The sequence below is a fragment of the Hyla sarda genome, chromosome 4, assembly GCF_029499605.1.
Source record: "Hyla sarda isolate aHylSar1 chromosome 4, aHylSar1.hap1, whole genome shotgun sequence".
Taxonomy (NCBI): domain Eukaryota; kingdom Metazoa; phylum Chordata; class Amphibia; order Anura; family Hylidae; genus Hyla; species Hyla sarda.
In genome coordinates this window covers 327,585,765-327,612,996 of record NC_079192.1, presented here as the reverse complement: position 1 = coordinate 327,612,996, position 27,232 = coordinate 327,585,765, and the positions used below count along the sequence as shown (strand labels likewise).

The 27,232-nt window shown below is 43.6% G+C and overlaps 1 protein-coding gene across 1 annotated transcript; it reads left to right on the top strand.

Annotated features, from left to right (window-relative positions):
- The first annotated feature begins 556 nt into the window (after positions 1-556).
- ITFG2 (integrin alpha FG-GAP repeat containing 2) lies at positions 557-27,232 on the top strand. Its single transcript, XM_056575027.1, has 12 exons — positions 557-714; positions 805-900; positions 3,335-3,376; positions 8,748-8,907; positions 10,688-10,824; positions 11,379-11,524; positions 14,740-14,834; positions 15,814-15,867; positions 17,154-17,245; positions 22,080-22,197; positions 22,303-22,476; positions 26,510-27,232. Exons 1-12 carry the CDS (start codon positions 619-621, stop codon positions 26,620-26,622), a joined length of 1,323 nt encoding a protein of 440 aa, XP_056431002.1. The 5' UTR covers positions 557-618; the 3' UTR covers positions 26,623-27,232.

Sequence of the window (27,232 nt, the reverse complement as noted above, 5' to 3'; positions counted from 1 at the left end):
GGCAGTATTATATTCAGGGGCACTGTTTGTGGCAGTATTATATTCCGGGGCACTGTTTGTGGCTGTATTCTATTCCGGGGCCCTGTTTGCGGCAGTAATATATTCAGGGGCACTGTTTGTGGCAGTATTATATTCCGGGGCCCTGTTTGTGGCAGTATTATATTCCGGGGCACTGTTTGTGGCAGTATTATATTCCGGGGCACTGTTTGTGGCTGTATTATATTCCGGGGCACTGTTTGTGGCAGTATTATATTCCGGGGCACTGTTTGTGGCAGTATTATATTAAGAGGCACAGTGTGTGGCAATATTCAGTCCTTACTGGGAGCTGTAGGTTTACGTCCTCCACATTTTAATAGCTTATTTTGCTTTGTGACTTATAATAATGTTCTGCATCATGCAGCACCTGTTTCTTCAATAGCAGTGCAGCCGCTAGGTGTGAACCAAGCCTTCTCCTGATGACAGACCTGGACAAGCGGCCCCTCAGGTATGGAGTACCCCTGCTCCTCTGACACATTTGCAGCCGCGGTGCTCTCTGGTAGCAGAGTCGGGGCAGGTCACGTGCCGGGGAGACGTCATCAGGAGGCGCGGACGGTGCAGCTGACACACATCGCGGTAGTGATGCGGTCCCTGAGCTATGTGCAGCGCGCTGTGCTGGAGTTCAGCGGGTCGCTCTTCCCGCACGCCTTGTGCCTCGGGGACGCGGACAATGACTCGGTAACGGGGGGGGGGGGGGGGTCCTGGGGTGGTGGTGACGGATGGTGCCGCTGTCAGACACTGACCACGCCCCCTGCTTTCTCTCTGCAGCTGAATGAGCTGGTCCTGGGAGACACCAGCGGGAAGCTGCACATCTACAAGAATGACCAGAGCAAACCCTGGCTGAGCCGCTGCTGCTCCGGCATGGTGGGTCCTACTACACCACATGGATGGATGGGATGCCCCAAGCTGACACTGTACTCTGCAGACTAGGATCTCACCAGTACTTTTAACGTGCTAGGGAAGGTGCAACTTTTGGCTATGTAAAACATGGGGGTTGATTGAACCACTGCCATAATAACGGAATGGTATCGCCCATGGGTCTACAACTGGCCTTTGTACTCCCTCTACAGGGCAGTGTTTCCCAACCAGGGTGCCTCCAGCTGTTGCAAAACTACATCTCCCAGCATGCTCGGACAGCCTTCGGCTGTCCGAGCATGCTGGGAGTTGTAGTTTTGCAACAGCTGGAGGCACCCTGGTTGGGAACACTGCAAATGAACAGCTTACAAGTACTGGTGCATGGAATGGTAAATTCCCCTAAGGTGTTAACAAAAGCATTTGTGTATGCAGGTGCCATGGCTCTGTCAAACAGCTATTGGGGTGTCGCATAGATCAACACAACCGGGAAACCCCCTTTAAAGGGGTACTCCGGTGGAAACCTTTTTTATTTATTTATTTTTTTTTTTAACCTTTGCCAGAAAGTTAAACAGATTTGTAAATATACTTTTATTACAATATCTTAATCCTTCCAGTACTTATTAGCTGCTGAATACTACAGAGGAAATTCTTTCCTTTTTGGAACACTCAGGAGCTCTCTGACATCACAAGCACAGTGCTCTCTGCTGACATGCAGTGTGAATGAAGCCTAACATTGGTGGTCAAGCTATAAGTCAAGCTGTACGGCTGTGTACTGTTTTCAAATTCAAAAACTGATTCACAAAATGATGGCAAAATCGTGATGTGAACGCACTCCTATTATAATCTATGTTTGCCTCATGCCAAGTGAAAGTGGACAGTGCTCCCTAGTGGACAAAGCTGGAAGTTTAAAGGGATTGTCCAGGAGCATAAAAAGTTATTTGGTTATTTCTCGAATGTAAATTGTAAATGACTAAAACTCACTAATGTCAATCCATTCAGTGTTCTGCACTTTTGTCGCCCGCCCCCTTCTCCCGGTGTCAGTGATTTCTATGAAGGAGGCTGATTATCTTACAGAGCTTATTACCTAAGCCACCAAGGCTGTGTTCACACAATCAGGTTTTAGATTGCAGTTATTGAATATGATGCCAGGAATGGATTTCAGAAGAGAAGTCTCAGTCTTTCCTTTATACATGTGCTCCATTTATGGTCCGTTCATGGCTTTTTATTCAATAATTGCCATTTAAAGGAGTACTCTGGAGCAGACTACTCCTGCTCCGTCCTGCCCGGGCTGCAAAAAAAAAAAATGAAAATAAACCATCCCTCACCTTCCTGGGTTCCCGCGGAGCGCCACTACAGCTGATCGATCCTCCGGTCCATCTTCTTCATACTTCTGTGTGAACGAAGCGCTGGCCGCCGCGATGTTCTGCTTCGGCCCATAATAGGCTGAGCGCCATGTGACGCTTCGTTCCCACGGAAGTATGAAGAAGATGGACCGGAGGACCGATCAGCTGTAGTGGTGCTCTGTGGGAACCCAGGAAGGTGAGTGATGGTTTATTTTGATTTTTTATTTTTTTTGCAGGACGGAGCAGGAGTAGTCTGCTCCAGAGTACTCCTTTAAAACCCTAAAGGGGTACTCCGTCGAAAAACATCTTATCCCCTAAACAAAGGAACATGGAAGCTTGGAAATTCTGCATTTGTGATGTCACTCCACGCCCCCTCCATTCATGTCTATGGGAGGGGGCGTGATGGCTACGTATTAGCAGTCACGCCCCCTCCCATAGACATGAATGGAGGGGGCGTGGCAGCTGTAGTCGCCAGTCATCTGGCGCAGAGTGGAGTTCGCTCCGTGCACGGATGACTGGGGTGCCGAGCCGGATCAGACATCTGGGGTGCCTTTTGGATAGGGGATAAGATGTTTTTTGGCTGAGTACCCCTTTAACATTTGTACACGCCCAAAGCCAGCCCCTCTGTTCTTTCTGTGATGGAGAAGTGAACTGGTTTAGAACATGAACTAGGACAGCCAAGCCTCTGTCATCACTGACAATGAAAGTGGGGTGTTTTCTCTTGTCGAAAATACAGAAGTGGAGATAGCAGGCCTGCAAATTCTGGAATCCGGATATGCGTGCCATATTCAGGATTGTAATCAGTAATATTTACTCGTATTTACTAATTTACATTCACACAATCACCTTTAATGTCCCTGGACTACTCAATAGCATAGCACAGATATTCTAGTGACAGGAGTACAATGGCTGATGTAGTGTTTCATAACCAGGGCGTCTCCAGCTGTTGCAAAACTTCAACTCCCAGCATGCCCGGACAGCCTTCGGCTGTCCGGGCATGCTGGGAGTTGTAGTTTTGCAACAGCTGGAGGCACCCTGGTTGGGAAACACTACCCTAGGTAATATATGACTTATTAACGTGTACTGTTTCTGTTTTCCAGTTGACCTGTGTAGGTGTTGGTGATGTATGCAATAAAGGAAAGGTAAGGAGAGAGATTATATTCTGGGAATGGTTAAAAAGGTCAAATTCATCATTTCCTACTGAATACTTTAATATTATAGACAATTAAAAGTCAAGTAAAACAACAATTGTCCTAACTCTGTATTGTGTCAAGTGTTTTTGTTGGTTTCTATTTTTATTAACACTCTGGAAATAAGGTTACATTTACCAGAATAGCTGATAAACAAGCAGCTTGCCATTATAAAGAAAATGTCACATCTACCTGGCAACATCCAGAGGAGAATGGTCTCATGCGGACACCTTCCCTTAGAAATGAAATCAATCTTACAATGCAATTCCTATACACAAACACTGCCATCAGTATGGATTGTGTTGATGATCTCTTTACAGAGAACATGTTATCACGTTTTTACCCCTAAAGCAACACCAAAGTGTTATATACAGTAGTACTAGGTTTTTAAAGATGCCTCTGTCTGATGCGCTTTTGCAGCATGGGGGGGAAATGGAGTTATAAGAAGAGTCATGTGATAATCTTGGTCCCCTAAGAAGACATTTAGTCCGGGTTTTGCTGATGTCCCATAGGCTGGGATAAGTCATTTGTAGTCAGCTCCTGTACATAGTGCGCTGAGGAATCCAAGACTAGTACACTTCACTGCTTATATGCCATATACACTGCTCTAGGGATGTCCGATAACCTTTTTTTAAGACCGAGTACAAGTACCGATACTTTAATTCTAGAACTCGCCGATACCAATTACGAGTACTTTTATTTTAAAGGGAATCTGACACCAGGGTGACCCAGTCTCTGGCGCTGCTTACCGTGCCGATATGTGGGTTCCTTGTTGTGTACAATGGAGGCGGCTGCTGTAGTATGAGCAAAGATTTCCCTCTTCTCGATTGGACAGAACAGGGAATTTCCATTGGTGGCGAGACCGATGTCTCCGGAGTGATTGCGCTGATGTTCACATGGTGAGCGGCGGTAGAAACTGGGTCACCTGCACTATCTACCTATAAATTCAAGTTAGTGCAGGTGACTCTGCTGTAGGATTGCCTTTAATAGTAGGTAGTATCCCCTTGTAGGTAGTATAGATAGCTGCAGACATTAGATAGCAGGGGGCCCCCTTGTAGCCAGCAGGTAGTATACCCTTGTAGGTAGTATAGATAGTTGCAGACATTAGACAGCAGGACCTCCCTTGTAGCCAGCAGTCTCCCTTTGTAGCCAGCAGGACCCCCCTGTAGCCAGCAGGACCCCCCCCCCCCCCCGTGTAGACAGCAGCCATCCTCTGTTGCCAGAAGTACCCCCTTGTAGACAGCAGCCCGCCTTTGTAGCCAGCAGGACCCCCCTGTAGACAGCAGCCCCCCTTTGTAGTTGCTCACTGTCCAGTGTCGCCGCTCCGCAGCCCCGTTCTCATCTCTGCCGCTGCCACGTTCTGCCATCCGCATTATGGCATCTTATGGAGGAGCATGTGACATACACGTCCCTCTACTTCCTCCGTAGCGTTATGCAGGGCACAGTGGAGTGACGTGTATGTCACGTGCTCCTTAATAATGCGGACGGCAGAACGGGGCTGCGGCAGTGATGCGAACCAGAGGACGGGGCAGCGAAGCACTACACAAGGTATAGTCTAATATCCCTGATACCATATCTGTATCCCTGATAGTATCGGGACATCCCTACACTGCTCAAAAAAACAAAGGGAACACTAAGATAACACATCCTAGATCTGAATGAATGAACTAATCGTATGATATACTTTCGTCTTTACATAGATGAATTTGCTGACAGCAAAATCACACAAAAATTATCAATGGAAATCAAATTTCTCAACCCATGGAGGTCTGGATATGGAGTCACACTCAAAATCAAAGTGGAAAACCACACTACAGGCTGATCCAACTTTGATGTAATGTCCTTAAACCAAGTCAAAATGAGGCTCAGTATTGTGTGTGGCCTCCACGTGCCCGTATGACCTCCCTACAATGCCTGGGCATGCTTCTGATGAGGTGGCAGATGGTCTCCTGAGGGATGCCCTCCCAGACCTAGACTAAAGCTGCCAATTCCTGGACAGTCTGTGGTGCAACATTGGTGGATGGAGCGAGACATGATGTCCCAAATGAGCTCAATTGGATTCAGGTCTGGGGAACAAGTGGGCCAGTCCATAGCATCAATGCCTTCCTCTTGCAGGAACTGCTAACACACTCCAGCCACATGAGGTCTAGCATTGTCTTGAATTAGGAGGAACCCAGGGCCAACCGCACCAGCATATGGTCTCACAATGGGTCTCAGGATCTCATCTCGGTACCTAATGGCAGTCAGGCTACCTCTGGCAAGCACATGGAGGGCTGTACGGCCCCCCAAATAAATGCCACCCCACACCATTACTGACCCAGTGCCAGCACAACATTATCCACAGCGTCTCCAGACTCTCACGTCTGTCACATGAGCTCAGAGTAAACCTGCTTTTATCTGTGAAGAGCACAAGGCACCAGTGAATTTGCCAATCTTGGTGTTCTCTGACAAATTCCATTTGTAAGCACAACCCCCACCTGTGGATGTCGGGCCCTCATACCACCCCATGGAGTTTGTTTCTGACCGTTTACATGGACACATGCACATTTGTGGCCTGCTGGAGGTCATTTTGCAGGGCTCTGGCAGTGTTCCTCCTGCTCCTCCTTGCATAAAGGCGGAGGTAGCGGTCCTGCTGCTGGGTTGTTGCCCTGCTACGGCCACCTCCACGTCTCCTGGTAGCGCCTTCATGCTCTGGACACTACGCTGACAGACACAGTAAACCTTCTTGCCACAGCTCGCATCGATGTGCCATCCTGGTTGAGCCGCGCTACCTGAGCCACTTGTGTGGGTTGTAGACTCCGTCTCGTTCTACCACTAGAGTGAAAGCACCACCAGCATTCAAAAGTGACCAAAACATCAGCCAGGAAGCATAGGAACTAAGAAGTGGTCTGTGGTGAACACCTGCAGAACCACTCCTTTATTGGGGGTGTCTTGCTAATTGCCTATCATTTCCACCTGTTGTCTGTTCCATTTGCACAACAGCATGTGAAACTGATTGTCAATCAGTGTTGCTTCCTGAGTGGACAGTGTGATTTCACAGAAGTGTGATTTACTTGGAGTTACATTGTGTTGTTTAAGTGTTCCCTTTATTTTTTTGAGCAGTGTACCACCGGATCCGCCAAGGAACGATGACTTATGCCAGCCTATGAGACATCGGTTAAGCCAAGACTAAACAGTTGTGCTCATAAATTTACATACCCTTGCAGAATGTATGATTTCTTAACCATTGTTCAGAGAATATGAATGATAACACAAACGCTTTTCTTTCACTCATGGTTAGTGGTTGGCTGAAGCCATTTATTGTCAAACAACTGTGTTTACTCTTTTTAAATCATAATCACAACACAAACTACCTAAATGACCCTGATCGAAATTTTACATACCCCAGTTCTTAATACCATGTATTGCCCCTTTTAACATCAATGACAGCTTGAAGTCTTTTGTGGTAGTCGAGGATGAGGCTTTTTATCTTCTCAGATGGTAAAGCTGCCCATTTTTCCTGGCAAAAAGCCTCCTGTTCCCCTAAATTTTTTGGGCTGTCTTGCATGAACTGCAGGTTTGAGGTCTCCCCAGAGTGGCTCAATGATATTGAGGTCTGGAGACTGAGATGGCCACTCCAGAACCTTCACTTCATTTTGCTGTAGCCAATGGCAGGTCAACTTGGGCCTTGTGTTTTGGATCATTGTTATGTTGGAATGTCCAAGCACAAACGCAACTATAAACTCCACATTTGGAGAGGAGTGAACAAGGCCTATGATGAAAAGTACACAATTCCTATTGTGAGACATGGTGGTGGATCGCTGATGTTTTTGTGATGTGTGAGCTACAAAGTCACAGGAAATTTGGTCAGAATTAATGGCAATATGAATGCAGTAATGTATCAACAAATCCTGGCGGACAATTTGCACTCATCCACAACTAGCACAAAAGACTTCAAGCTGTCATTGCTGTTAAGGGGGCAATACACGGTATTAAGAACTGGAGTATGTAAACTTTTGATCAGGGTCATTTGGGTAGTTTGTGTTTGATTATGATCTAAAAAGAGTAAACACAGTTGTTTGACAATAAATGGCTTCACCCAACCACTAACCATGAGTGAAAGAAAAGTGTTTGTGTTATCATTCATATTCTCTGAATAATTGTTAAGAAATCATAAATTCTGCAAGGGTATGTAAACTTATGAGCACAACTGTATAACTGCACATGACTCCGGGATTGCTGCAAAATTGTTGACCGCTTGTTGTTGCCATAAAATAGAGGCCAAGTTAATAGTAAAGGGGTCATTTGGGATTTGGAAAAAGAACATAGAAAAAAATTCTATTAAATATAAAAAAAAAGCAGGACTTACTACTACAGTTCCCTATAGATCCAGCGGACATGCAGATTTTTTACAACCCCTTCAACAAACATGGTTGGGTAATGTCCCGCGAGATGCAATTGTCTACCTACTTTAGGCCATATAGTATACATGGTTATATTAGGTATGGGCCCATACTGTATCCTCATAGGGCTTGGATTATACATGGGGGCATAGTGTTTTTTATTTAGTTTTTTGTCTTTCCAGGTTTTAGCCATATTACAAACATATACTCCTAAGATAAAGTCACTGCTACATTTGTGAATTCAAATAGAGAAAACACACGGTCGCACATCCACAACGTGCACAATGATCTAAGACTTCTCAGCAACATTTATTAAACTAACAGGTCATTAGTGTACTTTATGATCATGAAGTGCACACCCGCTAGCCACGTCACAGCCACCTGTAAGTAGTGGGTCCCTTACGTCCCACGCATAAAATGGCACTGCACTCAGTGGCGACCAGCAGTGCCCACAGGGGGAACAACCCACTGGCAGAGCATCCCCAGTGCCACTGAAACCAGTCCCAGGGCTGCTTTTCCCCACAGACACGGCGCCACGGCAGCAATGGATACCGCACAGCAACCCACCAGTGTGAACAGGTGTAAAAGGGCACTCCCCATGTGCTCCCAGTCAGAGACTGGGAGGCTGCCAGGAAGAATGGGGCCCTCTGCTACATTTGTATTGGTACTGCTAATCCCCACTCCCTGCTAGAAGTGAACAAGGTCTGAAAACCATACTATCTGCCTCCAGCAAAAATATTGTATTCAATCCATTTATAGCATCAAAATCATTCATGCTAAATAAAGGTACAAACGCAAACAATTGTTTTTAACAAATAAATGTATTGTTTGCAATGTAGAGTATATGATAACATTAAAATTTGCACTTTTATCTTAATCTTCCAGATGTTGAAGTATAAGCAGTATTAAGTTCACTATTTTGTCTTTTTTTTTATCTTAAGAATTTTGTGGTGGCAGTGAGTTCTGAGGGCTGGTTTCATGTCTTTGACCTTAGCTCTAAATTGGATGTTCTGGGTGACCTTACTATGGGAGAAGAACAGAAAGCTACATACACGCAGCATTTACCTGCAAATACTAAGCTTGCCTTGATAAGTGATATAGGTAAGAACTAAAAAGGACTCTCTATCACCTGCTGTTTGATGGTTTATATGATTAAAATGTATTTAATCTGTCTATATAAATGACATAGAAAAGGAAAGAATAGGCATCCAATGGGGGTGATAATGTTTTTTTATATCTATCCGCAGAGTAGATCAGACACTGGCACCAGAGCCGCTATAGTACGATGCTTAGAGACCCACACTAATTGATTTCAGGCTTCCATAAGTCCTGGCTGAATGGCTCGTGTTAAAGACTAAGGGGGTGCTCACATTAATAAGGAATAGTTCACATAAGAAATCTTCAAAAAAGAAAATGAGAAGAAATGGAGCACTCACCCCAAACTGTAGTCTTGAAATATCTTTATTCCATACTAGACATCACAGAACACGATGGAGAGCAAGGTGTGCAGGTGCGGACATGAGGCAGGGGTAGACGGACAAATGGGGGAGCGACAATTGTTTCACGCTATATAGCTCTTCTTCTGGCTCCAACCAATCACTGACAATCAGGTTGGAGCCAGAGGAAGTGCTATACAGCGTGAAACAATTGTCGCTCAGCCATTTGTCCGTCTACCCCTGCCTCATGTCCGCACCTGCACACCTTGCTCTCCATCGTGTTCTGTGATGTCCAGTATGGAATAAAGATATTTCAAGACTACAGTTTGGTGAAGATTTTTTTAAATCTATATTTAATATATTAGGATTGCTACTAAGATAAATTGCTGTTTGAGAAGATGTTGCTACCAAGTGACCATGTTAGTTGTGAGCTTCTGAGTCAATTCTGTAGGTGTGCTAACAAAATTGGAAGAATATGTAGGCCTAAATATATATCCATGTGAACTAGGGGTGAAGAAATGTCAAATGTAACCACTTCAAAGGGCCCTCATTAAAACAAAAGGGCTATCTGAGACATCTATGGTAAATGAACAGTACAGCTTACCGTTTTGCACCTCGTATGAACTACAATAGTACAAGCAGCATGCTCGTCCCCCATATCAGGGCTACACTGATGCACCTTATTATGGGTGAGGGACAAGTGCATGCCATGGATTAAAATGCATAGAGAACATAATGATTTGTAATTGTCTTTTCTCCTGGGTCTACTTCTACTACTTTTACAAAGCTGCAGTGGTTTTTCCCCTAAAATGCTGTATGTAAAAGCACCACAAGGATGGTCTCACGTGCACGTAATATGGGCGCATTTCAAGTCTGTATTACTACTGCAACTAAAACTGGCCTAAACAATATACTGTACTGACTTCTGTTAAAGGGGTTATCCAGCAAAAAAATATATATATATATTTTATAATGTGCCCATGCTGTGTGAAAACATAAAAAAAAAAAAGCCTATACTTACCTCCCTCTTTATCACGGTGCCAGTCTCTGGTGAACTTTGCTTTCTGGAGCTGCAGACAATATGTCACATTGCCTCTCCTGGCTAAGCGGCAGTGTGATGTGCCATCTGCAGCACCAGGAAGCAAAGTTCACCGGAGACCTGGCACCGTGATAACGAGGGAGGTAAGTATAGGCTTTTTTATGTTATCAAAAAGCCTGGGCACATTTATTGAAAAAAAAACTATTTTACTGGACAGCCCCTTTTAATCCCTGTTTAAAAAAATATTCATCATTTGACTTAACGGAAAAATAGTGACTAGAAGGTATATCTCATCTGCAGAAATCCATAAATGGCAGTACCAGAATATGGCCATATGGATATATTTGGTGGCTTTTTTCTACCTATAAGACATATCTTATATCCTGTATTTAACTTTTCATTATAGACGGCGATGGCCGCTGTGAGTTAGTTTTAGGATACACAGACCGTGTAGTCCGAGCCTTTCGCTGGGAGAGTCCTCCAGATGCGGATTTATCCTGTGGGCAGCTTGTTCCTCTAAAGAAATGGTTGCTGGAGGGACAGGTAAACTACAATGTGGTATACATTTACTGAGAAGCAATACAGCCACCACTGATGTTTTCTTCATTCCTTGTGTACAGAGTACTATAAATATAAAAACACATGAAAAATAAATAAAAATATATATTTTGGTAAGTATGCATAATATTAGGCGTAGTTGATGCAACAAGCAATCTGATCTGGATAAGAGGCTGGTCTTTTTAAAGAGGTGTTTATTTATTTTTTTATTTTTTTTATAGAGGTTTCACATCTATTTATTTTATACACACTCATTACACATGTAGTTTCATTAATGTGGGGTGTTTCACTAAACATTTCTCGGAAACAACCTGTCTTTTTTTGTCGTTGACATCGAGGGGATCAGATGAAGGGCTTCCAAGTAATACTACATTTCTCCTGCAGCAACTATGTAACAGCACAGTTATATGAAGTTATTTATAAAATGTATTATGCATGTATCCCAAAAGTCACCAAAATAATGTTTGAATTATTTATCTACTGGAATTATGCCGAGCGACTTTGCAACCATATATTAATTTGACTTTTATTTACTGCAGGTTGACAGTCTTTCTGTAAACCCTGGTGCAGATGGTACCCCTGAGTTAATGGTGTCCCAGCCAGGTTGTGGCTATGCAATTCTTCGTTGTACCTGGGGCGATGAGTCCATGCTAGGAACAGAGGGGCCGGGAGCTGCAGAGGCAAGGTGAGGAGTCTTAAAGGTTAAATAGGAAATGGTAAAACCTTTTTAAGGCTGTTTTGATAAATGTGGATCCAGATGAAATGTTTATCGTATTAAATGTGTTATTGGCGTATAACACGCACCCTCATTTTAACAGGATAATTGAAATAAATGACTTGGAAGCTCTGAACTTGCGACATCTTTCCCATCACTCTGATTCCCACCATGTGCCACATCTTTTTTCTCACTATGATCCCCCTCCCCCCAATGTGCCACATGTTTTCCCATCTGTGCTTTCCCCCCCTGTGCCACGTTTCCTCATTTCTGATCCCCACCCGTGCCACATCCTCTAAGCCATCTTTTTTAATCCCTTGCTTTTTCTCTATTTCTTTTTCTTACTTGGCCTGTGTCTCCGGGCTCGCCTGCAGGCTCAGGTTCAGGAAGCGTCTGGGTTGCTCTTCTCTGCAATACTGACGAGTGATGTCTACTGTGTGGCTCCTCAGTGTGGCGTCGGGAACGTCACTCGTCAGTCCCGGCAGCTGCCACTGGTCACTGATTTAAAGTGACCGCGGCGCCAGGTGCCTATTCAAGATCAGCAGCTGCCACTTTAGAACAGTTACCAGTGCCAGCCGCTGCGGGCCTTGACGTAACAAAATACGGGATGATTCACCCCTCACCTCTGCTCTTTATTGGTGTATAACTCGCTGGTAGGGTTACATGCTTGTATTTTAGTTTTAAAAGTGTGGGTTATACACCCTTCTCCGATCTTGGAAATTTTCAATAATCCCATGTTCCCGCTTAGCTTCACTTCTCCGAATTTTGGTGGTAAAATGAGACCCTTACCACTGTTCGGAAATGTACATACTTTTCTACCCTCATCTTGCCAGGAATTTATTTAGAATAAATAATGGCATTCAATTATTGTTTTAGCCTAGTGTCTGTAGAATGCAGGCATGACCTGCTTAGCAGGTTTGCTGCATTTTTTTTTCCCTCCAGTGGAGCCAACTTAATCTGGTCCTCAATTCCCTCCAGGGCTCTCCCTTAGAACTCTTGCCTGACATTCCCCTGAAGTATTTTTCTTGGAAAGTCACTTTTCTTGTCACAGTCACTTCTAAGTTGGCGGCACTTTCCTGCAAGTCCTTCTACCTGGTCGTCCACAAGACCATGGTTGTACTATAACCCATCCTCTCCTTCCTTCTGAAGGGGTGTCTGCATTTCACATCACTGAGGACATTGTTCTACCCTACTTTTGCCCTTCCCCTTTCATCCTCTGTAAGGCTGGGTTCCCACCAGGGCTGTGGAGTCTGAGTCGGACGAAATTTTGGGTACCTGGAGTCTGAGTCGGCAAACAATGCACCGACTCCTGCTAAATTTAGATTGGAATAAAAAAAAAAAAAAAAAAAAGCAAGTTTAAATGTCCCAATTCACAAAAAGTTATAATTAATGACTTCTCTACTTTAAGAATAAAGACCAGTGCATGCAGTGCCTCACGTAACTGCAAAACAAACACGTTAAGGGACAGTGAAGAAGCATTCTTTTCATGTGCTTCACTATATGGCACGCAACGCACAATTAGGAGCGGCAATATTTATACTTTCCATAGTGTTGTGTTCTGCTGTTACAGGGAACCCATGGGTAACATTGCCTCTCACTGATAATGTTTTTTGCAGGACTAGAGACACTTGTATAAGTGAAGGGAATGGAGGGTCAATAGTCCAAGACTGAAGCTGTAAACCATTGGAAAAACTGCTGCCATTCAGCTAAGGCTATAAAAACTTGTAAACTCGATTGTTAGCTTAAAGGGGTACTCTGCCCCTAGACATCTTATGCCCTATCCAAAGGATAGGAGATAAGATGTCAGATCGCCGGGGTCCTGCTGCTGGGGACCCCCGAGTTCGCTCTGCGTGTAATGACGGGCAATATAGGGGCCGGAGCATCGTTACGTCACAGCTCCGCCCCTCGTGATGTCACGACCCGCCCCCTCTATACAAGTCTATGGGAGGGGGCATGGTGGTCGTCATGCCCCCTGCCATAGACTTGCATTAAGGGGGCGGGCCATGATATCATGAGGGGCGGAGCCATTACATCACACTGCTCCGTCCCCTGTATCGCCCGTCATTACGCACAGAACGAACTCGCAGCGGGATAAGATGTGTAGGGGTGGAATACCCCTTCAAACTTTAAACATGACTATGGGATTCTACTAGGGAAATCATGTTTTATAATAAATGCCCCTTCCTGGATCCTCCCACTGCCCTATCTTCAGCAGCAGATCAGCACACAAACTGTTCAATACAGTAGACTGTTGGCTTCCCAGCCAGTAGTCCTGTGGTAATGACATGTATGTTGCCTTTCTTTCCTTCAAGGAATGTATAAAATACATTCGCATATTAATACAGAGGAGTCGGGGAGTCGTAAGTACAAAAAACGTCAGAGTCGGAACATTTATCTACCGACTCCACAGCCCTGGTTCACACTAGGTTTGTAGTGTACGGGTGCCGGATCCGGTTGGGAGGAGCAAAAACTGTCCGCTCCCGTACCCGGGACGGTTCCGTCCGGAACCCCATTCATTTCAGTGAGCTCACCGGAGTCAAACGCTGACTCCGATGGGCTCATTTTTGCCCCATAAATGGTTTTCCCACTGGACCTAAAACCATGCTTGCACCATTGCCAGCTGGATTAGGACAATGCTCCTGTTTGGGTCACTGCTCACTCTATTTTTCATATAGTTTTCACCCTGTTTTTGTATTGAAGTCTGTCAGTAAAAGTACCTTTGACGCTAAAAAGAACCCCAAAACATATACATGTGTTTCCTGCTCCTACACCACCACCAGTATCATGGAGCACTAGCCCCTGCTTTGCTGCGCCTACTCAGCCAATCTGTTCTGGGACACTACTGCGGACCAGAGCTCTGTGATCCTGGCAATTAAGGATATGGCTTGTTTTAAGTTTTTTTTTGTTTTTGTTTTAATTATCACCTCCCTGAACTTAAAGGGGTTATCCAGAATTTGAATAAATAAGAGCTTATTTTTTTATAAACCGCATCAGACTTGTCCTCAAGTTGGGTGTGATATTACAACTTGTTTCCATTCAAGCTTCAATACCACACACAACCTGAGGACAGGAGTGGTGATGTTTTTTTGTAATCCTGGATAACTACTTAGTATAATAAAACATATTTTGAAATATATGGAATACTCAAGTGAACCTTTGCTGTCACATTTTCTCATGTTGAACAGGGAGATTTCTGCTCGAGATGTCATCCTTCACCAAACCTCTGGCCGAATACATAATAAAAATGTTTCTACACACCTAATGGGAAACATCAAGCAAGGTGAGTGTTTCTTTTCTAATGTGGTTGTAGTCAATAATGCCTCTACCTAACAAGAAATTAGGTGAACAAGACAAGTGATGGCAGTTTCATAAGGGAGGCGCTATTCGGTTGTATGAGAGTAACAGAAAGGAGCAGATGGGACTTACATCTAGTAGACATTTATCTCATATTCTTTAAATATGTTATAAATGTCTGAAGTAGGAGTATCCCATAATGGTATGCTGTTTACTAAACACAATAGATATTGAAATTTCAACTCAATTTAATGTACAGTACCTTGCAAAAGTGTGTAGATATATATACATTTATTTTTTTTTTTTGTATTTTGGTGCCTCACAACCTGGAATTAACATGGATTGAAGATTTCAGATAATTTAATTTACAAAACATATCCACAACTTTTGAAGATTTTTTTTTATTGTGAAGCAAACAACAAATAGGACAAAATAACAGAAAAAGTCAATGGGGGAGATTTATCAAAACCTGTCCAGAGGAAAAGTTGCTGAGTTGCCCAAAGCAGCCAATCAGATCGCTTCTTTAATTTTGCAGAGGCTTTCTCAGTAATTAAAGAAGTGATCTGATTGGTTGCTATGGGCAATTTAGCAACTTTTCCTCTGGACAGGTTTTGATAAATCTCCCCCAATGTGCATAACTATTCACCCCCCTAAAGTCAATACTTTGTAGAGCCACCTTTTGCGGCAATCACAGCTCCAAGTCGCTTTGGATAAGTCTCTATGGGGAGATTTATCAAAACCTGTCCAGAGGAAAAGTTGCTGAGTTGCCCTTAGCAACCAATCAGATAGATTTTTTTTTCTCATTTTTGAAAAGGCCTCTGCAAAATGAAAGAAGCGATCTGATTGGTTGCTATGGGCAACTCAGCAACTTTTTCTCATGAACACATGAACAAAACTTGAATGTGAAGAAAAGCTTATTATAACAAGAATATGCATAAATGGTTAAACATTTTATTTTATATTAGGACCTGGTGTTGGAAACCGAGAACCTGGTTTGTTTGCATTATGTACCCTAGATGGTGAGTTTTTTCCCCCTCTGCTTTTGTTGTTCATTCTGGAAAACCCCATTTCTAAATAAGTACCCCACTACCGATCAGCTGACTTCCCTGGCAAATGTTATCCCTGGTGAAGCTGTGAACAGACACAAATATCTCCTGGAACATCCAATGCAGATAAAATGTGGCAGTATATTACTTGCTTTTCACTTTGTGGGTGCCTAAGGGGAAGGTACCCGATTGCCACATGCCACGATAGTTGTCCTAATGGATGGATGTAATACCACTGTTTACAAGTAACCTTGGAACTTCACCTGAATACTAGTACAAGTTCCAACATATAATAAAATAAATAAATAAATGTGTTCTCTTTAAATTTCTCTTTGCATGCAATCGTCCAAAATGTCTTAACATGCTAAAGCGTTAAGATTTCCCTTCACTGGAACTAAAGGGCTGGGCCAAAAATCCATGTTGTGGATGAGTTGCAGCAATCCCTAAATGCATCCACTGAATAAAACACATAAGTTTAATAAATAAGTGCCAATACTTTTATCCATATAGTGCAGGGGTACTCAACTATTATTAGTGAGGGCCCGCTTATCCAGGTCTGCCATCCGGTGAAGGTCCAAGCTGAATGCTAAGGCCTGGTTCACCTAGGGGCCGCAGTGCCATGAAAGAAACAGGCACTTCCTGTTGTAGAACATTATTATTACCCTAATAAACAGGGTAAAACAAGCCACTGAAATGTGGAGGATGTAATCTACTGTTCCCTGTATGTCCTAAACACTGCCACATACTGTACCCCTGAATGTAATACTGCCACACACTGTGCCCCTGAAAATATTACTGCCACACACTATGTCCCAAAATATAATATTGACAAACACTGTGCCCTGTACAGAATAATTACCCCTGTGTCCCTTAAAAAAAGAAATGAGGTGTCTGTGCCCCCTCCATGACATCATTGTGCCACTATGCCTCCCCTTGAACTGTGCCCCCACAAAATCTGTGCCACTGTATCCCCACATTAGCTGTATAGGAAATCATTTCTTCTGGCCTTTCTGGTTAGGCCTGGCCAGAGCAGATGATTTAGGCAGCGGTAATTGCGGCACCTGCATCACAGAAGTAGTGCCGGGTGGCTGGAGCGTTCTTAAAGACACCAATACAAATGAATGAGGAGAGAGCTGGTGGGTGGTCCGAATGACCACGGTATTCCAGTTGCGTACCCATGATATAGTGTATTTATTTTGCTGAATTTGCCTATAAGTTTTTACTTTTTTTTATTTCTTTTTTGCATTTCCTCTCCCTAGGCACACTAAAGCTTATGCAAGGATCTGACAGGCTCTTATGGTCAGTTCAGGTTGATCATCAACTCTTTGCTTTGGAGAAGCTTGATGTAACGGTAAGACAGTGCCTGTATTGCACCAAAATGTTCTATACAGATTATAATTAACCTCATTTGTCTGTGTCAGGGGTGTACACTTTTTAATTTTCCTTGGTGGAAACACATACTAAGGTCAGTGGGGGATTTATTTACACTAAACAATCGTGTGAAATTGTCACAAATTTTGTTGCTCAAGGACTTGGGACGTTCTCTGGGCTTTATTGGTGGACACAGGAACCATGAGTATTTGTTGCTGCCACTTGGAGGCTGACACTAAGGGAAAAAAATTAGTTGGCTCCTGCTCAGGATATACCCACTCACTGGCACTAAGGTAATTGGTTTTAGCTTAGTATCAGTAGGAGGCAGACACAGATCTGGAGTTCTCTAGGACCTGGTCTTTTACCTGGCTTTTCTAGTTTACTAATGTGCTGGTTCCCCAACTGCCCTTGCTCACCTTGCTTTTGGAGTGCAGGCTAGACGCAGCACGGCCTTAGCTGGCTGAAGCTAGGTTCCAGGAGACGTATACGTATTTTCTTTATATTTCCCATTCCTGCTGGCTTTGGCTGAAAAACTACAGTGGCAGTTTTCCAAAAAAGCCAGGAAAAAACTGTATGGAAACCTAGCCTGAAGCTGTTGAGGCTAAGTAAGAGCCCCCCTTTAGATAGGTATGTGCCTCTCCTTCCCTTCACTTCCCCATGGGGTTTAAGGTGTCTCCCTAGGTTGGGGTAGTCATGGGTGTTAGGTCTTCCCTCTTCCCATGCACCTGTTTTTGGCTCCCTCTTCCTCTATGGCAGTGTTCTCCTATAGGATACTGTTCCAGGTTACTCTTGCCTCTTGTCATTGACAGCGTGGTTCCAGGGACGGGCCCCTTCTCCACATTGGGGCAGGAGGCACAGTTTTTCGCTGCGACAGCTGCATGACAACCGATATATATGAATGGTCACTTCACTCTGCAGTTTTTCCGACTGATTTTCACTTTGAATTGCTAGGTTCCTCAGTTTGTCTTTAGGACTCAAGACCCTTTAGCTCTGGCAGCAGACATGCTAGCAATCCTGTAAGCTTTGTTCTCTTTACCCTACCTGTTCCCATCTCTGCCCCTGTTCCCTGGATCTTGAGGAAAGTCAAGGCCAAAGCAATTCCAGTAATCCTAGTCCCTCCGGATTGGCCTAGATGTGCCCGGTTAGCGGCCTTGGTCAGTCTCCCACTGTGACTTCTGGGTCACCCAGACCTGCTTTCCCAGGGTCCCCTCTTCCACCCAAATTTTCAGCCACTGTGTTTTGAGATCATGCGGTTCTCCACTCGGGTCATCCGAATCATGATTCGTGCACATAAACCTTTTTCCTCCAGGGTCTACCACCGTACCTGGGAGTCTTACTTCCGTTGGTGTGAGACTTGTGGTCTTCCCCCTATGGTTTTGTCCTGGCCAAAACTTCTTGTCTCATTTCAGTCTGGACTGGAGGAGGGCGTCACCTTTAGTTATTTTAAATGGCAGATTTTTGCCCTCTATCCTTTTTCATAAGCCCCTGACTTCCTGTGTTCTCCAATGAAAGCTACTAGAAAGATTTTACTGTGAGTACACAAAAATCTTTTCTTTTCCCCTCACGAATGCACTTCACAACAGCTCACTTTTAACCCCTTAACGACCACGGACGTAAATGTACGTCCTGGTGCGGAGGTACTTCGCACACCAGGACGTACATTTACGTCCTGTACATGACCGCGAGCATCGGAACGATGCGAGAATCATGCACTGCAGGTCCCGGCTGCTATCAGCAGCCGGGGACCTGCCGGTAATGGCGAACATCAGTGATTGTGCTGATGTCCGTCATTAACCCCTCAGATGCCATGATCAATACAGCATCTGCAGCTGCCATGGGGATCCAATCATCTAAAATGGCGGACGGAGGTCCTTTCACCTGCCTCTGTCCGTCTCCTGCTCTGGTCTGAGATAAAAAATTAAAAACAGTTAAAAAAAAAAAAAAAAAAAAAATGGAAATAAAATGTGAAAAATCCCCCCCCCCCCCCAATCAAAATATTGTGTTAATGATCCCATACGGGGAATGGCGTAAACGTTAAAAAAAAAAAAAGTCAAAGATTCATATTCCCCCAAATTTTTTATAAAAAGTGTATTAAAAGTTTTATATACATAACATACAGATCACGGTGCAAAAAATGAGCCCTCATATCGTCGCTTATGCGGAAAAATGAAACCGTTATAGGTCTTCAAAATAAAGGGATTTTAAATTTACTAATTTGGTTACAGTTTGAGATTTTTTTAAAGCGGTACAATAATAGAAGTATGTAAAGATGGGTATCATTTTAATCGTATTGACCCACAGAATAAAGAAATCATGTCATTTTACCGTAAATTGTACAGCGTGAAAACAAAACCCTCCAAAACGTGTAAAATTGTTGTTTTCATTTAAATTTCGTCACAAAAAAAAATTTGGGGGTTCGCCGTACATTTTATGGTAAAATGAGAGGTGTCCTTACAAAGTACAATTGGTCACGCAAAAAACAAGCCCTCATATGGGTCTCTTGATGGAAATATTAAAGAGTTATGGCAAGGAGGGGAAAAAACAAACACAAAAATAAAATTAGCCTGGTCCTTAAGGTCAAAATGGGCTTGGTCCTTAAGGGGTTAAAGGATAAACGCCAGCAAAAATTCACTTATCTCCTATCCACAGGATAGGGGATAAGTAGCTGATCGCAGGGGGTCCCACTCTATATTAAAGGGGTATTCTGGGAATTTTTTTTATTTGACTATGCTACAGGGGCTGTAAAGTTAGTGTAGTTCATAATATAGTGTCTGTACCTGTGTGTGACGGTTTTCTCACAATTCTTATGTGATTTTCACTCCAATATTTATTTTTACCAGCATACAAAATGACCGCTGTCTCGGATTTTTCCCAGCTTGCAATGCGGTCGAGACCTGACTCACAAGTCAGCTGATGACAGGGAGCATGTCTGCTTCAATGGGTGGAGGGATCAATCTGCAACTAATGCAACAGCTATAGGCATCCTGATTGAAGACCACAGGTCTGCAGCTCATTTAGTTTCAATGGGTGGGGTGGCTGATGTGTGGGAGGGAGGAAAATGGAATCATGGGATTTGTAGGCAAACAAGAAAACTGTAAACAGGAAATACCAGTTCACAGAAAGCTAGCCACAGTGTTATGGTAATCTCACAGCATAGCCATTTAGCACAAGACAAGCGCAGATCCTTCCTAAGCATGTCCATTACTGTCTGCCAGGTACATACTAAAATCACCTTATGCTGGATAACCCCTTTAATTTCTATAGGAGCACTGAAAAGACACAAGTACAGCACTCGGCCATCATCGGCGCTCCTATAGAAATAAATGGAGCATGTCCAGTCTTCCAGTAGATGACACGCGCTCCTCACTGTTAGAGCCGGGGTCCCTGGTAACTTTTAATTGCTGGAATACCCCATTTACCTAGCATCATTTAACCCCTTAACGACCACGGACATAAATGTACGTCCTGGCTTGGCGGTACTTTGCGCACCAGGACGTACATTTACGTCCCGTGTATGATCGCGAGCATCGGAGCAGTGCTCTTGTCATACACAGCAGGTTCCAGACGGTAATGGCCGACATCCGAGATGTCTGCCATTAACCCCTCAGATGCCGAGATCTGTACAGATCACGGCATCTGCGGCAATGCGTGCGTTAAAATAGATGATCGGATCGCCCGCAGCACTGCCGCGGCGATCCGATCATCTGTAATGGCGGACGGAGGTCCCTTTACCTGCCTCCGTCCGTCTCCCGGTGTCTCCTGCTCTGGTCTGAGATCGAGCAGACCAGAGCAGGAGATAGCCGATAATACTGATCAGTGCTATGTCCTATTCATAGCACTGAACACTATTAGCAATCAAATGATTGCTATAGATTCTCCCCTATGGGGGCATAAAAAGTGTAAAAAATGAATAAATAAATAAAAAAAGTTGAAAAATGTTAAAATAAAAAGTAAAACAAAAGTGAAAAATCCCCTCACCCAATAAAAATGAAAATTGTCAGTTTTTCCCATTATTACCCCCAAAAAGTGTAAAAATGTTTTTTTTAATAAACATATTTGGTATCGCCGCGTGCGTAAATGTCCAAACTATCAAAATATAATGTTAATGATCCCGTACGGTGAACGGCGTAAACGTAAAAAAAATGATCTAGAAGTTTTATATATGCAAATGTGGTATCTATAAAAAGTACAGATGACAGCGCAAAAAATGAGCCCTCATACCGCCCTATATAAATGAAAAATGAATAAAAATAAATGAAAAATGAAAAAGTTATAGGTGGTCAAAATAGGGCGATTTTAGATTACTGATTTTGTACAAAAAGTTTTTGATTTTTTTAAGCGGTACAAAAATATAAAAGTATCTAGCCATGGGTATCATTTTAATCGTATTAACCCACAGAATAAAGAACACATGTCATTTCTACCATAAAGTGTACAGTGTGAAAACAAAACCCTCCAAAATGTGCAAAATAGTGGTTTTCATTTAAATTTCCTCCCTAAAAAATATTTTTTGGGGTTCGCCGTACATTTTATGGTAAAATGAGAGGTTTCATTACAAAGTACAATTGGTCACGCAAAAAACAAGCCATTATATGGGTCTGTAGATGGAAATATAAAGGAGATATGGATTTTAGAATGCAGGGAGGAAAAAACAAAAATGCTAAAATAAAATTGGCCTGGTCCTTAAGGTGAAAATGGGCTTGGTCATTAAGGGGTTTAAAAGTGTTTAAAATCAAAAGTGAAAGTATTGTATCTGCATATACTAAAGCACAAGAAAGACCAACTAAAAACATGCACTTGCTTTGTTCCCTTAGGGTAATGGACAAGAAGAAGTTGTGGCCTGTGCATGGGATGGGCAAACGTACATCATAGATCACAACCGTACAGTCCTTCGCTTCCAAGTTGATGAAAATGTCAGTGCCTTCTGTGCTGGTAAGTAAACAGTCAAACAGTATGTCAAAAACATTTTTTATTATGGTTGATTCCTCCTGGGTTTGTTTGTTTTTTTCTTATATTCTCTTAATATTTTCTCAATAGGACTCTATGCCTGCAGAGGTAACCAGAACAGTCCATGTTTGGTTTATGTTGGTTTCAATCAGAAAATTTATGTGTATTGGTCCATAACACTAGAAAGGATAGAGTCCTCCAACCTCCTTCGTGTATTAGAGGGAAATGAAGAATTCACCTCTCTGCTTGGTAAATTAAATATAGGTAAGTGCGCCTCACCTATGGCATGGTAAGAAATATTTTAAATTGAGTTTCTTTTAACAGTACAAATTAGTTAGGGGAAAAGTGTTGTCATTGGGACACTGACAGCGGAGCTTTGTAACTTCTAACAACAATTCTATATTTGTTTTTCATACTTTTAGAACGCACTAGATGCAATTATTTTAACTATGTACTGAAATAGGAAACCATAGATATGTTTCATTGGTCAACTTGAAATCTTTGCTACATCCCTTTTTGTTCTGGAATGCTGTGGTGGCTAGGGCTGGGCGGTATGCAAATATGTGTATCACAGTATTTTTGTAACTTATGTCGGTTTCACGGTATATAACGGTATTCCTCTCCCCCCTCCCCCCCCCCCCCAAATTAATTATTAGCCCAGCACTGCACTGTCCACATCGGAGTAAATACTCACTTCACCTGCAAGCGCTGCTCTCCTCATTCTCCTGTTTGTTGCGCCCGCCGGCGCTGACACTCTATGGTATAGTATAGAGTCTATACTGTGCGGTATCCTTATGCCTGGGCTGCAAAAGGTAAACAAAAATAAACTTTAACGCATGTTCCTACGTTGGCCTTACGCTCTTCCTGGGGATGTGAACGTCTGGCAGCCGTCAGTCTATTGCCGGCCACAGCGATGTTCCGCCTCGGCCGGTGATAGGCTGAGCCCACTGTCATGTAAGAAGCCGGCTTCTTACATGACAGTGGGCTCAGCCTATCACAGGCCGAGGTGGAACATCGCTGCGCCAGTGATAGGCTAACTGCTTTCCGACGTTCCATTCACTAGGAAGCTGCTCCGGACCGACGGGGAAGGGGAGTTGAAGTTTATTTTGTTTACCTTTTGCAGCCCGGGCATAGGGATACAGTATAGAACAGAGGCCTTCAACCTGCGGACCTCCAGGTGTTGCAAAACTACAACTCCCAGCATGCCCGGACAGCCAACGGCTGGTATAGAGTGTCAGCGCCGGCGGCCGCAACAACCAAGAGGACGAGGAGGGCAGCGCTTGCGGGTGATATGTGAGTAGTACCCCGATGGGGACAGTGCAGCGCTGGGCTAATAATTAATTGGGGGCAGAACAGCGCTCGTGGGTCTCATATGATTAGTTCCCCGATGTGGGGACAGCGCGCTGTGGCTGATAATTCATTCATTCCTGAGGGGGAGGGGCCAAACCGGTATTGCGGTATGGGGAGAAATTCATATCGTGCAGGGAAAAAAATTTAGTATTCGCTATGAACCGGTATACCGCCCAGCCCTAGTGGTGGCCCAATCCTCAAAGTACAATGAGTGATGCTACCAGTGGGGTAACAATAAATTTGGGGGCCCCCCTGCGAGATTTTTTGAGGAGGCCCCTAAGCTCCTCCCCTACAAGGTATGCCATGCCGACGCCAATATACCCCACCCATCACAAATTACTCTGCCCATACTGATATGTACTGCCATAGGCATTTTCTATGGACTTGTGAAGAGCATCTGTAGGTAATTCTTACATTTGTTTTTGCCTCCGAGCAGCAGCGAAGCGGCACACAATTCTCGGTAAGGGGCCCACGAGCGGCAGCGCAGTGCAGCGCCAGCGGCACACACAGGGCCGTCTTTAATTTTGATTGGACCCTGGGCAAGCAATTTTTTTTGGTCCCCCACCTCCATCCCACACACACTCAGGATCAGTACAGGATCAGTAATGTAATGTATGTACACAGTGACCTCACCAGCAGAATAGTGAGTACAGATCTGGGGTATAATACAGGATATAACTCAGGATCAGTACAGGATAAGTAATGTAATGTATGTACACAGTGACCCACCAGCAGAATAGTGAGTACAGCTCTGGGGTATAATACAGGATATAACTCAGGATCAGTACAGGATAAGTAATGTAATGTATGTAGTTGTACACAGTGACCTCACCAGCAGAATAGTGAGTACAGATCTGGAGTATAATACAGATACAGGATATAACTCAGCATCAGTACAGGATAAGTAATGTAATGTATGTACACAATGACCTCACCAGCAGAATAGTGAGTACAGCTCTGGAGTATAATACAGGATATAACTCAGGATCAGTACAGGATAAGTAATGTAATGTATGTAGTTGTACACAGTGACCTCACCAGCAGAATAGTGAGTACAGATCTGGAGTATAATACAGATACAGGATATAACTCAGCATCAGTACAGGATAAGTAATGTAATGTATGTACACAGTGACCTCACCAGCAGAATAGTGAGTACAGCTCTGGAGTATAATACAGGATATAACTCAGCATCAGTACAGGATACCTACGGGGGGAGGGGATTATCAGATTATACATGTGAGGGGAGGATAATAATGATTATTATAATCCTCCCCTCACATATATGTAACAGCTCCCCCTCACATGTATAATCTGATAATCCCCTCTTCACATTGATAATCCCCTCACATATATAATATCATAATCAGATTATATGTGAAGGGATAATCAATGTGAGGAGGGGATTATCAGATTATACATGTGAGGGGATTATCAGATTATACATGTGAGGGGGAGCTGTTACATATATGTGAGGGGAGGATTAGAATAATCATTATTATCCTCCCCTCACATGTATAATTTCCTCCCTTCTCACATTATATAATAACCCCTCCCCCCACATTATATAATAAATACCCCCTCACATTATATAATAAATACCCCACCGCCACACCATATAATAAATCCCCCCCAACCCCCACACACACTAAATAAATACCCCCAACACACACACACACACACACTATATAATAAATACCCCCAACACACACACACACTATATAATAAATCCCCCCCCACACACACACTATATAATAAATCCACCCCCCACACACACTATATAATAAATCCCCCCCCCAACACACACACGCACACTATATAATAAATACCCCCAACACACACACACACTATATAATAAATACCCCCAACACACACACTATATAATAAATACCCCCAACACACACACTATATAATAAATACCCCCAACACACACACACACACACACTATATAATAAATACCCCCAACACACACACTATATAATAAATACCCCCAACACACACACACACACACACTATATAATAAATACCCCCAACACACACACACACACTATATAATAAATACCCCCAACACACACACACACACACACACACACACACACACTATATAATAAATACCCCCAACACACACACACACACACACACTATATAATAAATACCCCCAACACACACACACACTATATAATAAATCCCCCCCCAACACACACACGCACACTATATAATAAATCCCCCCCACCACACACACACACACACTATATAATAAATCCCCACCACCACACACACGCACACTATATAATAAATCCCCCCCCACCACACACACGCACACTATATAATAAATCCCCCCCCCACCACACACACGCACACTATATAATAAATCCCCCACACACACACACGCGCGCACACACACACACACACACTATATAATAAATCCCCCCCCCCCCCACCACACACACATTATACATACTCACATATCTGGCGGTGGGTCCCCTGCTGCGGCCTGGATCCTGGAAGCGGCCGTGTGGGGACTAAGAGGAGGAGCGGGAGACTCTCTTTGCTCCGCTCCTCTCTATGATGCCGCCCGTGACGTTGCACGTCACGTGACCATCTCCCAGACAGCCATTGTGGTACTGGCTGCCTGGGGATGAGTGACGGCGGCGAACATAAAAAGGAGGCAAAAGGGGCGAGCTGCTTTTGGGCCCCCAGGAATTACAGGGCCCGGGGCAGCTGCCCCTTTTGCCCCGCGTTAAAGACTGGCCTGGGCACACAATTCTTTCATGGGGCCGGGGCTAAGGGGCCCCAGCCTAGACGGGGCCCCCCGCTACGCCACTGATGGCTACTATATCATTTAGAATTTGGATTCACATCCACGTTAAAGGACACACGACCTCCAGTTTCTGGTTGTCAACTTCTAAGCATTTATAAGCTAGGTTATGGTTGTTTTGTGTTTCAGATGTGAATGATGTCTCGGCTGTACAGGATCTCATCCATCAAACATTCTATTGCTCTAATGGAAAACATAAGGACTGTTCTAAAAAGGAGACAACACAAACAACGGGACCTTGATTTCTGGAACATAAGTCAATATGAAGTCGTATACACTGCGTGCCCTGTCTACAGACTTAGGATGTTCTACTCTCTGTCACATATAATAAGCTAATTTAAATATGTGGCCTTGCTGTATTTTTGCATGGCAGCCACTCCTGTTCATGTGTTAAAACACACGGCCTCCACTGAAGACTTGGTGGAAAGACTTGTGCTGTATGCAGTGGGGTTTCTTCCCATCAAAATGATGAGGTCCGGTGTCCCATATAAGTGAGTAGTATAAAGGGAAGTCAGTGAACCTATTATAAGTCAGTGATATCCATTGGGCATTGGTTCCAGCACCGTATCGTTCTTTCTGTTATAAACAGAAACTATTCTCTATTTCTATGAATAAAATATGCACATTATTACTTCCATTGTTTTTGTATAATCAAGACATACTTTCAAATTCTGTACTATTAGAGAATGTTTGTGGCATATTAAAAGTATATGCCATAAACGTCTGATAGATGCAGTTTATTTCTCTGAGATTTACATCTAAGTTGAAAATGCTGTATCTGGATGGAGAAATATATATATTTTTTAAACTGTTTTTATTGCGTTGTAATTGCATAATAAAGGAATGATGTAA